At 30.2% G+C, this 15,778-nt stretch overlaps 1 protein-coding gene across 1 annotated transcript; it reads right to left on the reverse strand.

Moving 5' to 3' along the window:
- Nucleotides 1–8,004: 8,004 nt before the first annotated feature.
- On the reverse strand, nucleotides 8,005–14,388 carry LOC115992311 (mitochondrial arginine transporter BAC2-like). Its single transcript, XM_031116464.1, has 2 exons — nucleotides 14,152–14,388; nucleotides 8,005–8,685 (listed from the first exon to the last, which is right to left on the reverse strand). Exons 1-2 carry the CDS (start codon nucleotides 14,386–14,388, stop codon nucleotides 8,005–8,007), a joined length of 918 nt encoding a protein of 305 aa, XP_030972324.1.
- Between the last annotated feature and the right edge of the window lie 1,390 nt (nucleotides 14,389–15,778).

The following is a 15,778-nucleotide window of genomic DNA, read 5'->3' on the forward strand; positions in this document are numbered from 1 at the left end:
TACTTCCACTATCACCCTATAATAAATCTATATAATTAATTCAACCCATTTCTTATTTATTTATTTCCACTATCAAGCCCAACCCAAAACCTTTTCAATTCAGCTTTAGGGTTTTGTGGGAGCCTTTTCAACTTAAAAGGAAAAAAAAAAAAAAAAAAAAAAACAAACGTTGAAGCTATTCAAGCTTTAGGGTTTTTTTTTTTTTTTTTTAAATTTATTTATTTAAATTTTCCTATAATTGTTTTTAACATTTTTTTTTTAATATTTACCATTCTCCAACCTTTCTCTCTCTCTTACCATTTCATCTCTCCACTACTTCTTCAATCTTTGTTACTCCCTTACCTTTTCATCTCCCCACTACCTTCTACATTAATATCATTCTTCCTTTTTCCCTTCATCTTCCTTTATTTTTGTCTTTTCTTATTCACACTCTCTTGCTATAAATTTGTCACTATCTCTTCTATTCTATGCATAGTTTTCCCTCACCAAAAAAAAATGGTTCTCTCTCTCTCTCTAAATTTTTTGGTGGATTTTATTTATTTATTTTTCTTACATCTCTACTTTAGGTTGATAATTTTTTATATTATTTAAAACTATATTTTGGGTTAATGCGATTTAGTTTTGTTTTTTAAATTGTTGTTGTTGTTTTTTTTAATTATTATTTTATTATTATTTTTTTTTATTTTCTTTGATTGTTAAATGTTATCCTATTGTGTTCTAAAGAATTAAATATAACATATAAAAATATAATATTATTCTATTGCATAGCATGATTTGGATAATTTGGTATTTATTCTATTACATAGCATGATTTTTTATAGTGCTCAATTTAGATGTTAAACTATGAGACTTTACTAATTTTTGTTTATTTACTAATCCTTTGTGGTGGACAAAATACTTTTAATAGTTGTATTAGAAGTACTATATAATGCCATTCATTTAAAGAAAAGCAAAGGTTAGCCAAACGAAAATAATTGGATAGGAGACAAATTTTAACTTTTGCAATTTTATTTTAATTATTATTATTTTATAACAATGCCTGTATATAAATTTAATTCTTAGATTTTGCTAATAATTTTTTATTTAATAATATGTTTTGGGTGGCCAAAATTATAATTTCTACAAAGAAAATAACTTTAATAGATTATCAAAAACAAAATTTTATCCTAATATTGGTTCAATTAATCATTGTTAAGTTTTATTAATTTTTTTTAGTTTACATTTTTTTGGTGTTTTGGATTGTTCCTATATTACATTTATGATTGTTTCTATAATAAATAAAAATATAATTACGAAATACATTACTCATTATTAGATTAGTTTAAGTTGTAAATTTTTTTTTAATAAAACTACCATAAAAATAATTATCATGCGCAACGCGCGGGTTCGCGGCTAGTATTACTAAAAGCTGAAACGTAGTGTTTAATGCTGTTGCTCTCACGTTGCGCCACATCAGCTACTATGTCATTCTTTTTTTTCTTTTCTTTTTTATAATATAATTTGTCCTACAATTTTAAAATGGTTTTTACAATTTTTAGCCCCATAAATGCAGTTCACTACTTATTTATTTACTTTTACTATCATCCTACAAAAAAAAAAAAAAAAAAAAAAAAAAAACAAAACGTTGAAGCCTTTCAAGCTTTAGGGTTTTCTTTTTTTCTTTTCTTTTTTTTTTTCTTTCCAATTTTCTTATAATTGTTTTTAACACTTTTTTTTTTTTTAATATTTACACTTCTCCAATCTTTCTCTCTCCCCTACCATTTCATCTCCCCACTACTTCTTCAATCTTTCTCACTCCCTTATCTTTTCATCTCCCCACTACCCTCTACATTAATATCATTCTTCCTCTTTCCCTTCATCTTCCTTTATTTTTGTCTCTTCTTATTCACATCCTCTTATTATAAATTTGTTACTATCTCTTCTATTCTATGCATAGTTTTTCCCCACAAAAAAAAGGTTCCCTCTCTCTCTCTCTCTCTCTCTAAATTTTTTGGTGGATTTTTTTATTTTTCTTGCATCTCTACTTTAGGTTGATAATTTTTTATATTTTTTAAAACTCTATTTTGGGTTAATGCGATTTAGTTTTATTTTTTAAATTGTTGTTGTTGTTGTTGTTGTTGGTTTCTCTCTCTCTCTCTCTCTCTCTCTCTCTCTCTCTCTCTCTGATTGTTAAATGTTATCCTATTGCGTTCTAAAGAATTAAATATAGCATATAAAAATATAATATTATTCTATTACATAGTATGATTTGGATAATTTGGTATTTATTTTGTTACATAGCATGATTTTATAAAGTGCTCAATTTAGATGTTAAACTATGAGACTTTACTAATTTTTGTTTATTTTTTAATCCTTTGTGGTGGACAAAGTACTCTTAATAGTTGTATTAGAAGTACTTTATAATTCCATTTATTTAAAGAAAAGCAAAGGTTAGCCAAACGAAAATAATCGGATAGGTGACAAATTTTAACTTTTGCAACTTTATTATTATTATTATTATTTTATAACAATGCATGTATAGAAATTTAATTCTTAGATTTTGCTAATAATTGTTTATTTGATAATATGTTTTGGGCGGCCGAAATTATAATTTCTACAAAGAAAATAACCTTAATAGATTATCAAAAACAAAATTTTATCCTAATATTGATTCAATTAATCATTGTTAAGTTTTATTAATTTTTTTAGTTTACGTTTTTTTGGTGTTTTGGACTGTTCCTATATTACATTTATAATTGTTCCTATAATAAATAAAAATATAATTACGAAATACATTACTCATTATTAGATTAATTTAAATTGTAAAAAAAATTTAATAAAACCACAATAAAAATAATTATCATGCGCAATGCGGGGTTCGCGACTAGTTTAGATAATGTTCACAAACAAGGGCATGGTTGATGACCACATTGTTCCCGATCTCCAAAAGCAAATCCATTTATTATCTATTTCACGAAGAGACTAATCTTTGCTATGCCAGTTGCTTTGAAGGGGAGTCATTCTTGAATTTAACAATTCAAAACAAACTAATACTGCTGAAGAATCCAAAGCATGCTCTATCTCTTGATGTACCCATCTGTCATGCATATGCGTACAAGATGTTCATGCCTTCCTGTCTTTTATTAAGGTAATCAAGTAGATGGTCTCATTCCAGTAATGTTAAGGGTCTGTACTAGGCATTTTGAGGAATTGTATACCTTTTTGTTTGTTGTGTAATGTATTTGGGATTAGAAACAATTGAAAAGGGATATAGGTTGATTGAAAGCACTTGCATAAATAATTGTTTCAATCATAATTCTACAGGCAAAATGATCAAGAGTCGAAAAGCATAATACTCTAATTTTCGACTGAGTTGTAATATTTTTATTGTCCATAATAATAGTTTATTCTTTATCGTGCCAAGATTTCTTATCTTACACGATAATAAAATAATTGAAATCAATATTTCTTTAGTCCCAAAACAATGAAACATCAAAATTTTCATATTTGTATTTAGAGAATATTACATTTTTAACCCTACAATTAAGGGAGTGTAACAAACTAACTCTACAATTTCAAAAGTAACAAATTAAAACTAACAATTTTAAATGAAATAAATTAAATCTTGATATTTCAAAAAGTAATAAATTAAACTTGAAGACATTATATTTAGAGTAGAAGTGGCAATTTGTGTTCACGTGTTAATTAAGTTTGTACCGTGTTAACTCATGAATATTCGACTATGTGGATCAACATTAATCATACAAGTTTATTAAATGGATCAATATTCCTCGATACGGACACGACGTGTTTAGTAATCTATAGTTTACGTGTTGTTGCTGTGATGTCTTTATTAACAGAGTAATTGAAGTATGTTTCATTCTCATTCGATACATAGCTAAATAAATAGTGAAAAGTGTTGCGCCAATTTGATAAGTTTATATGGTTCTTGTTCAAAGCCTTACTAGTCCAATAGTTGTTCCCATGCCATAAGATGACTAATCGATCTGTATGGTTAGGATCCATGCCAGAGGTAAAGTCCCCTACCTTAGGTACCATCGTGCCTTTCCATGATTTTAGAGGCCAAGTATGTCCTGTTTTCAGCTTAACTCCAAGTTTCATTCCTGGTAGAAGTGTCAGTCGGATAATCAAAGCTTTGCCACAATTGTCGCCCTGAACTCTGTTCGCGCAGTACAAAATTTCCATTATCAAGTAGAACAGCAGCACTTGCATTACTTGCTTCTTGTCCGGAATTTAGTAATTAGTACAATAGAAAGACTCCAATTGTCTGAAATTTTCAAGTTCCCTTACTATCTATTGTCAGACTTCCAGAATGTTTAAAGATAGGATTGTCTCGATTAGCAACCCACACTAAAGTTTCCCTGAGCTGAAACTAATTCACCCCCATCATCAAAACCCATTTAAAATAACCCATAATCTGTCTCAATATAATTTCACATTTACTTGGAGAGTTGGAGTACTCAAAACTTTGAGTGAAGTGAAAATAAGAGGAAAAAAAAGTAATGAAGTATCATTAAATCGACAGTTTTAGAACTATAATGTTTTAACAGATTTGCAATTGATCATACCGAACTTAGCAAACTAATATGCAATACTCATACTATTATTTTATAGAATCTTGAGACACATGAACACTTGTTCATTAAATAGTGGATCAGCTCACTCTAACCAATTAAAGTGAACTTTAAAATCATGCATAAATGAAATTTTGAATTGCAGCAATTAGAAAACTAAAATAGAGTGCGTATATTCTTGGAAGAATTTGCAAATTATTATTATTTATATAATAATTCTTTAAATTGACCCAATTTTGAAATTTATTATTATTTTTAAATCTTGTTTTGGAAACACGATTTCAAGTGCACTTTCAAGTTAGATTAAATCCTATTTTTAAACAAAAATTTTGTTGATGAAATTGTGTTTCAAAAACATGATTTAAAAAAAAAAAAAAAAAAAGAGAGAGAAAAACTTCTAGTTGGTGCCAATTTAAATAGTTATCGGTCAAACATTTGTCAAATTAGCATGGAATGAGCATAAAAAAGAAAGATCCAGTCAAATTATAAAGTAGCTGGAAGCCTAAAAAGAAAAAAAAAAAGAAAAAAAAAAGAGAGAGATTTCAATCTATGAGATTCTAAAAAGTAACAAAATAAATTTTAATCCATTTAAGTGGATCAATAAAATTTATTTGTTACTTTTTTTTATTTATTAATGTTGATGGTTGGATAGTTACAAGTTACAACAGGAATGTGCCTACTAGTTGATTTACAAGATTTTTAGTGATTAATTTGTTACTTATAAAATTATATGATTTATCTGTTTACTTTTTAAAACATAAGGGTCTATTTTATTGATTTTGAAATTAGATGATTAATTTGTTATACACACTATTTCTACCTTTTGTTAAAAGAAAATCTAAAAATCAGTCACACTATTCAATTAAAAAAAAATTCACACGGTGAAAAATAATAGAAAGAATTAACATTCAGAGTGGTTAGAATTACATTGGATTGTAAAATTCTGGAATGTAGAACAAGTGAAACCCTTGACGAAGTGTGAGAGATGGAGAGAGAGCCTTGGTTTGACTGGGGAATCTGATTTTGAAGAGAGACTTTACTAAGAAAGTATGCTCTTAACATTTAGAGAAGGTATACTTTTGACTAAGAAAGTATGCTCCTATAACATGGAAAAGACCATATTTTGCATGCATCAGCTAGCCATTATGGTCTTCTCCATGTTATAAGAGCATACTTTCTTAGTCAAAAGTATACCTGAAGACCATATTTTAATTACATGATCAATGAAGCTATCGAAACAAGACAAAGCTACATGTCTATTAAATGAGTTATGATATTAAAGCAGACGCGCATATTGATATTTTATTTTGTGGGTTTTATGGGATTTGAACGCTAGTTTTTTTAATTATGAGTTGATTTTACTTGTTCATATTTCATATTAGTAATGATATTCCATTTCTCATTAGTATTTAATTTAGACAAATTTACAAACAAAGTACCATGGTTAATGACCAGATTGTTGATGTACCATCTGTCATCTTAGTGCAAGATGTGCATGCCTACCCGTCTCTTATTCAGGTAATCAAGGAGATGGTCTCAATTCCAGTAATGTTAAGGGTCTGTTCTAGGCATTTTGAGGAATTATATTTCTTGGAAGCTGATTGAGTATTAGCAACAGTGTGATTCCTGATGACATGGATTGGTACGTTAATAAGCATAAATTCTGGTTTCATTTGTTTCCGAGTGCATCTCTTTGAATTGAAGAATCATTCATGAGAGTAAGGGAAGACACAGCAATTAATGATGTGGATACATGAAGATTATTTGGTGGGGTCATCATTTGCTGATCATTAAGATGGATGGAATGAGTGGTTGGTAATGAAAAAAATAATATTAATTATGAAATGGCTAGGCTTGCGCTCGCGCTTTAGAGTTATGCAGCACTAATTAAGCAAACGGCTAGGCTGCCTGCTTTTGCACTATACTGCAGAAGGATTGTGACATTTTGTGCATGCAGCATTACTGATGCAACTGGGGCGTGATGATTTGTAAGTTTCTAAACTTCTCATACTTCTGAATCTGTATAAGGGGTCAGTTGAGTTGTTTGGGCTGTTGGGCAATATATACCGATGTGTTGGCAGAGATTACATTGCTGATTGCAGTTGGAAGACGCCAAGGCAGGGTTGTGTGTAATGCATCGTCTTGCTTGTTATGCAGCACGTGGATATTTCTAGGCCGCTGCAGAGGGAATGTGTATTCTATTTGTTGTGTACATTTAACCTTAACTCTGATTTTTTATGATTAATAATTGTATCTCATTGAGTGAAATCACTACCAAAGAGCCAAAATCTTGCAGTTGACGAGCATTTATTCATGCGTAGTCTGTTCCTCAAAATTTAAAATGTACCCCAAATTATTACTTTTGGCCCCCCTCCAAAAATATTTTCAAATTAACATTATTTTATTGTCTTGTGGGGGCATGGAAGCATGATGTAGAATGTGCTAGAATATTGAATAGCACCATACATGTTATTAATGATCTGTGACAGTTGATTGGAGTCTAAAGGTTTAGAGAACTACCATTTGGAAATTATTAAAATTAATTTGTTTGATTTGTCAATTAATGATTAAAATGGAGTGAAAAATTAAGACCACTAATTTTACATTAAGGACAAATTATCGTAAATTTATAATTCAGGAAATATCTAGTGTTGATGTCCTAAATTTTGAAAATCCTCAAACAAAATTTCAAAAAATCACCACCGATGAAATTGATATTAGTTTATTGCGACATGATCTTTAATTGCGCCAAAAAATATTAGATTGTAATGTTAATTAAGGTGATAAAATTTGAAATTTCCTCAAAAAATTTTTGGTTTATACTTCGGTCTCCCCTAAGCTCGAATCCTGGTTCCATCCTTGGTCTGTCCTATATTTTGTTAAAATTTTCTCATTAAAAAAAAAAAAAAATGCTGCAGAGTTTATAAGCAAAGATGCTAAATTGATCAAATGATGTGGAGTTCACTTCAAGCTATTAACAACAGCTAAAATCTCTGGGGACAATTCAGATAAGATCTATCTGTATTTCAATCGTATGATCTATGAAGTCAAATATACAGATTAATAGATTACATTACTATTAAGTGGCTTATGTAATTAAAGAAAACATGGATAGATTTGAAATGTCTGTTATGTTAAAAGAACGTTCCTCCACATCAGGTTGGAGGAAAATTCTATCTACTCTTTCATTGCCTAGATGTAAATTTCTATCTGGTCTTTAATTGTCTAGATATGTTGCTTGACAAAAGTACATCCTTTTCTTCCATATAAATGTTGATCTCTCTGAAAAATACAGCAACAGTGCTTCAACAATAATGACATATCATTCACGATATACATTGTTGTTAAGGCCTCGCCTATAGAATATTATTAGAGAGATTTCTACCACCAGAAGTTGAGCCTCTTCGGAAAGTACTTCCTAAATTGCATTCTACTTTTGAATGCTTCTATTGTTGAACAGGCATCTCAGAGCTATCTCATAAGAAGAGAATATAGCCCCATTCACCACAAAAGCCCGAGCAACTGTGGTTCCTAATCCTCGCCAAAGCATGTGGTATCCTTCATCTTTTACAATCCTGCCAAAGCAATCAACAATGCCAGTGTATTTCTGTGGAGATGAGAGTGATTGAGCCTGTAGTCTGGTCTTTACAACATCTAAGGGGTAGCATGAAACCCAACTGGCAACTCCTGCTAGACCTCCTGCAACCAACATTGTGTTGAGGCTTTCTTGGCCACTCTTTCTGCAGCCAGGGTGAAGCTGCTCACTCAAATACTCATATGTGTAGAAGTAGAAACCATGAGAAGGAGCATCCCTTAGCAAGGTTATGGTTAAACCTCGGTACATCCCCTTTATACCTTCTGTCCTGAAAATGCTTGTGGCAACACTAACTGGTCCTTTGTAAGGATCTGACTGATGTAGTTTTGTGTAGCTATTGTTCTGCAATTGAAGGCGGATTTTTACTAGTTCTACTGGAGTGAGAATTAGGCTCTGAAAAGCACCAGTACCAAATCCTCCTAGAACAACACCTTTGTAGGAAGGAGGATCTGTAGCTGAAACAGATGAGTCAAGTGCTTGAGAGAGGACAGCATAGATCTGGAAAACCATGGCATTCTGCAATGTACAAACCCTCAACATGACTTGAGTCAGTGTAAAGAATTGTTATATCAGTTTTGCAAAACCAAAAACCATTAAAAGGAATCATGTTTAGTTTATAACTATGTACATTAACACACAGACCTAAAACTGACTTGCCTGCGGCCTTTCATTTGAAAACCAAGAATGACTCCATTTTTTCTCTTTGGTTGTGCCCAAGATTAAAATGTAAATTGCATCAAAATATGATTATTAAAGTTTATACTTCTGGCTTACACTATCTCCTGGTATTATTAAAGCAGGCACTTTTATTGAATATTTGCTTCATACTTAGTGAACAATAGCTATTACTGTATATTTTCTCTTACAATTAATGTCATGATTTGGTCTTAGTGACATGGTTTGGTAAAACCCAACTTCAAGAATCAAGTGAAAATCTTATTTTTAACTAAAAAAATAAAAATCAATATAAGTTGATAATCAAAGATGTCAAAAATAATATACATTAACACACAGACCTAAAACTCACATGCCTGCAGCCTTACATTTGAAAACCAAGAATGACTCTTTTATTTTTTTTGGTTGTTTCCAAGATTAAAATGTAAGTTGCATCATATTTTAATTTTCTTTAAACCCAAAAGCAAAGTAAAAAAAAAAAAAAAAATACAAAATTTTCTTTCTGAGTGGTCAAGTAGTCTCAAGTTTTCCAACAGAATGAGCCATGAAAAATTCACAACAATGTCATGCTTCTTTTACCACTAGTGATTATACTCAGGAAATCAGTCGGTTTAACTAAATGACACATTGAAACAAAAATTCCAAACACCTTGTAGACATTAAACTTTTACCCACCGTAAGACCTAGACCAAAGAACGAACAAGTCCAACCCCTTTTGGAACAAAATAAACAATAATATCAACAGCCTCAACAACCATTGAATCTCACTACTGGCAGCTCATCACCATCCAACTAAAATTTCAAGATCATGCTCGAACGCTCAATAATTCATAACTCATTGAGCAATAGACCATTTCACTTTTTTCAAGCAATGCCCAAAACATAAACCATCGACCAAACATTGGAAATCCCAAAAAAATCAAAACGCAACAATCCAAAGCACCAATTCAAACCCCAAAACGTCTAATTCATAACCATGGAGTTTCACTTTGTACATTTAAAAGGCCAAAATTCGCAAAAATTTCTCACATTGATGTCCAAGACCAAGGTGCCGATCGGTAACTTCATATTGAGACACTAGTGGCGATTGGCACTTACTCTTTGAAATTCATTCTTTTTCACAGACCTATATCCAATTTCTCTGTACACAACTCTAGGCATTACTATCATGTAAAATCCACACATTTGCTCAAAGTAAAATGGACACACAATTTTTTTTCAAAAAAGGAAAAAAAGAAAAGAAAAGCCGAATGGTTGCTTCGAAGCCAGATGTATTAGGCCCATGAAATAATTTAAAAAAAAAAAAAAAAAAAAGTGTGTTGGGCCCAAAGACTATTTTCAAAAATCACCATCTTTCCAACTAGAGTATTAGACCTGTGATTTAATTTTTCCCAAAAAAAAAAAAAATCATCTTTCGATCTAGGGGAATTGCCCTACCATGTCTCAAAAAAAAAAAAAAAAAAATCTGCACAAGAGGCATAATAGAGCTCTCCAACTTTTTTTTTTTCTTTTTTTCCTCAACTTCTTTAGGTTAAACTCAAATCATCTCCAAACCTAGATATAAGGTATCAGGGCGCTTTTTCAGCAAAACCCCATTTTCTACTCTCTTTTTATCATCCTCAAAATTTGCTTGATCATTAAAAAAAAAAAAAAAAAAAATCCCAACTACAAGAAATTCAAAAAAAATTTTAGAAAGCCCAATAAACTTAATTTTTTCCCTCTAACCAACTAGGGGCAATGGGCCCTTAACTTGCTTAAATTTTTTTTTTTTCATTTGAGCATTGTCTCACTTTCTGCTGGTTTTCCAATTATAAAATTTTTTGTAAAAATTTTATTAAAAAAAAATTAGCATTCCTTCAAAATTAGGAAGACTTTTCTTTCATTCAGAATTCAAAACTTTCTTCTCAACTATCACTTTTTCAAATCTAGCATGGAGAATTTCTTCGACAAAAGTTTTTGCAAATCATGTTCTTTATATTCTTGCCAATTAACTTGCACAAAAAAGGGATTAATTTCATTTGATCCATCGGAGGATCCTTGCTCATCACGTGGGGAAAAAAAAAAAAAATTAAAAAAAAATCCTACAAGGCAGTTAAGGAAAGACCACTCATTAAAATATCTTAAATCCTTTTACCCTCAAATCAAAATGTTAAAATATCTGCCTCTGTGAAATATCATCTCAGAAGATTTATCTATCACAAATACTATTAACTTTTCAATTTTGATTTTGATTTATCTATCACAATAAGATCACCACCAGCCATTTCCTAAAAACCGATCTACAGATTGAGTAGAATGGATGCCTAACACATTTAAGTTGACACACTTAAGCTATTTTATTATTATGGTCTGGCTTTGCCACAAGTATAGATGAAAACTAGATAAAATTTAGTTTAAAGGATTTTTTTTTTTTTTTTTTTGGTTTTTTGAGAGGAATCGTCAATCCTACTTTGATTTATAAATATATTTCTGCTTTGATGTAATAAATATATTTCTAATCTTTTTACTTGCAATTGTTTTCCTCTTTCTCATTAGTAAATTGCTATTTCTATGGCTGCTAACAAGTTATAACATTGATTTGGATATTGTCATTTGCTTATGTATTGATAATTTAGTGCTTAATAGTCATTAGATTTTATAATTAATTTGTGTAAGTTTTTTTTTTTTTTTAATATAAAAAAATAAGTTAGACCAAAATTTTTTCTCTAACTTGAATTAACCCACTAAAAAATCATTCTATTCTCAAATCAAAAGAAAATAGAAAAATTCATACTCTCATACAATTATCTTTATTGAATTTATTGAATTGTATGTATTGATAAATAAAGTCCATTTAATTCTCAATCTACATATCTCAAAATCCTAGCAACAATTTAGTCTATTCTATAGAGATTTGGACTATACTTTATAAACAGCTAATACCAATATTGGTCATTATTAATGGGGAATAGTTTCAATAATTTTCTTTTAACATATATCTTCAATATTGGTGATTTTTCACTTTTTGTTTTACAAAAAGTAGAATCTTACAACTCTTAATTTGATATTCGAGATTCTTTTAACAAGCTTGACAACCATGGGTGGGACCTGTTTAAAGCCTCATAAACGATTGCACAAGAGCACTCATTAACAAAATCATACTTAATTTATCTATGAATTTGATGAAAGGATTTTTATATTATGGGTCTGTCTGGATACAGCTTATTTTGCTGAAAACAGAAAACTGAAAACACTGTAGCAAAATAATTTTTAAATATGTAAATAGTACCATGAGACCCAATTTTAATATATATTTTTAATAAAGTAGTTGTGGGTCCTGTAAACAGTATGTCAACAGTGCATGAACAGTGTACTTTGTCTCCTAAAAATTGAAATGCGTGCCAAAAAAAATGCAAAACGTCAGATACAGGAAAATAATTTCTATACTATGTTATGCTTTTGACTGAATAAAGACATTTGTGTTAAGCTAAGGGGCTTTTTGGTTGGCGTGTTTCCGTGACTTAATTCTCAGTTTCTATAACTCATAACTCAAAAATGGTAGGACCTATAGCAAAAAGGTTATTTGGAAAGTCCATAACTCTGTTTCCATCACTCAATTATCTGATTTTCCATTACTCATAACTCAATGACAATATTGTAATTAAACACATATAGGGGACCAACAAATAGTACTCAGCCGCAACTTTTGACCACCTTTTGACACATATAGGGGAGCCACAAATAGTACTCAACCGCAACTTTTGACCACCTTTTGACTTTTTTTTTTCCTTTCTTCTTTGGGTTGGCTGTTTTTTTTTTTTTTTTTTTTTTTTTTTTTTTTCACTAGGTTTGGTGAGTTTGGGTACTAAAGAAGGAAAAAAAAATTGCACCGAGTGACAGGTATGGAGCCCACAAATAGTGTGAAAAATATTGAGTAATGAAAAGTGAGTGATGGTGCCAAACAAATATGGTATTTTAGAGTGATGAGTGATGAGTGATGAAAATGGAGTGACAAAAAAAAAAACCAAACAAGGCCTAAAACTTTCTAGCTACGTCATCGGTAGGCTTTTATTCTTTCTTTCAGTCTAGGGCGCTTTTAGGGAAAAGAATAGGGATGTGCTATTCCTTGTTTGACGCAAAAAGTTTACCCCATATGCTGATTCCAAAATAGATACCATCTTTACATAGAAATTAGAATCCCCCATCATGTGGCCCAACGGTGAAGGAGTTCAAATAATCACTATCGTCCAAGAAATTCTTGTATTTTGTTTTACCAAAGAGAAAATCTAGATAAAAAGAAACAATGAAAGAACTACGGAGGCTACATACAAAGTAGTCAGAATCCAGATCGTATATAATATCGGCCAGAGGATTTCATTTACTGGATCATAAGATCAGATATTCTACTTCCCATAAAAATATATAATGAAAAATTATTTGTACTGATAATATATGTTACTAATAAAAGATACTAACTACTTAAAATTACCAATATATGAATAAATGAGAAAGTTTAAATTTCAAACTTATTACAAGTTCCAAGTTTTAACACCAAAAATAGACATAAAGTTCCAAATTCATTGGTTACAAAAGAAAGTCATCCCAATTCCAAAGTTACAAAGAAATTGCAAATTGTATTAAGATAATGAGAAGTGCCAAGCCCTTCAAAACCCATTACAACTTAATTAATAAAGTTGGACGATCTCATTATAGAAAGAAATAATTACAAGTAATTATAATAACTTTAATGGATGTCGTTTATGTTGCATACAAGCTATACGAACAATCCTAAACTGATTCAAATTGATTCTTTGGAGTAGAATCGTAAGAATTGTATAGAGTACGATTGTAGAATATCAAATATGATAAATATGGCTAGTTTTTCCAGTCTGATTCTTGATAGTGATCAAATGGTAATCAAATGAATTTCACTACTATCAGTTAAATAATGTAGCAAAACTAATATCAGTATCGTAAACGAACACAACTAAAGCACATCACTAAATTAATTTTGAATAAAATAATAACAGTAAAAATTAGTTCCAAATAACACCCATAACCAAAATTAAAATCCAAGAAATCCTTGGACCTAAACAAGGTTGTTAAGCTATATTTGGTTGGGGAAACTTAATTGTCTAGATCTGATAAGATTTAATATCTCAAATGAAAATGAGTATATATTACCAACCCCCCATGTGAAGACCTTAAATTTACAGAATCAGTACACTCTAAAAAACCAGGACATGCAAAATCATACATACATTGTGATCAATTTGGATGTGATAAAATTAAAATCGAACTAACATATGTACTGAGTATAAACATGACCTGAAAGGTGACCGAAGCCAATGGTGCAGCCATGCCTTTGTAGAGGGCAGCAGGCCCTCCCGTGGCCACGACATTGCGAAGGATGCTAAAGGCAGAACTGGCCTTCGACGACTGTTGTTGCCAGATACGGATGGTGTCAAGCGGATAACCAGTGATTACACCACCAATACCTCCAAAGCCTCCAGCCACAAATTCTCTACCCCAACTGCTTGCAAGAAACTCTGGCCAGAAATTCATTGTACCCTTCTTATTTTTTTCTATCTGTGGATGACCAAGTGATCATATTCTTATGTTAATGTTAACCCAATTGAGAATCTATTTGTAGTAAAAGATTTGAGAAACTATTCTTATGTCAATGTTTGTTTTTATTTATTTATTTATCATTTTTTTATATATATGCGCATGAAACATAGCTATAAATATGATTTTATTTTTCAGTGGATGACCAAGTGATTATATTAGCAGTAAAACATTCGAGAATATATTCTTATCTCAATCTTAGTCTTTTTTCCCATGAAAAAAAAAAAAAAATTGATGTACATGTCATGAAATATAACTATAAATATGATTTTGTATTTACAGTGGATGACCAACTGATTTTTATTCCTTGTGTATATATATTTTGTGCATATAGATTTTTGAGATAAATTTTGAGAATAATATTCTAATGTAATATTACTCTTTTTTAATTTGGAATAAATTTTGATGCACATGTAAGTATGCAGGGATGGAACTACCCTTGGACTTGGAGGTCAATGGCCCTCCCTAATTTTTTTTTTTAATATTATTATATATATGTGTGTATTAATTTTAATAATTTTGTTCTATAAAATTACATTTTATTTCCCTTTAACAATATTATTGATTCTTTTAAGAGTAATACTATACTCACAAACTTTTTTATAACATTTTTACAAACCGTTTTGGTACCAAATTCTTATTAGTTTGCATATGGGCACACCATTCACATAATTTTTTTTAATTACTAGTAACCACTTATCACATTAGTAATTTATAAAAAACTTGTAGCTCTAGTATTTTCCTCATTTTAGTGACCATAAAAAAAATTTATAGATCTAAAATCTAAAATAAAATATACAACCAAATATAAATAGCTCAACAATAAAAATTACCAGTAAAAATAAAAACAAAATTAAGCTGAATTAACTAATGTTATCCAAAATAAATAACCTTGTCCTCAAAAAAATTCTAAACAAAAATAATTTTGTTCTTACCCACATCAAAAAAAAAAAAAAATAAATAAATAAATCTCAGTAGTTAAGTAGCAAAATCAAAGATTGAAACCATTACACAACCAATAGTAAACCCCCTTAACTCAAAGTTCTGGCTCCATCTATGTAATATAATTATAAATATGATTGTTATAATTATAAATACGATTATTTTCTATTTTGAAAAAATGATGATTAACGCTCTGTTTGTTTCGATGTAAAATATTTTTAGGGAAATATTTTTCATATTTTACCGTGTTTGTGATGGTGGCTGTGTTGTGAGTTTGAGTGGTTAGTAGAGTAGTGGTGGTTGAGTTTGTGCTAATATGATGGTGATTTGGGTAGTCGATAGATTGGTGATGTGTTGGTTTTTGCTGATTTGGTGGTGGTTATTT

The sequence above is a fragment of the Quercus lobata genome, chromosome 5 (assembly GCF_001633185.2).
Source record: "Quercus lobata isolate SW786 chromosome 5, ValleyOak3.0 Primary Assembly, whole genome shotgun sequence".
Lineage (NCBI taxonomy): Eukaryota > Viridiplantae > Streptophyta > Magnoliopsida > Fagales > Fagaceae > Quercus > Quercus lobata.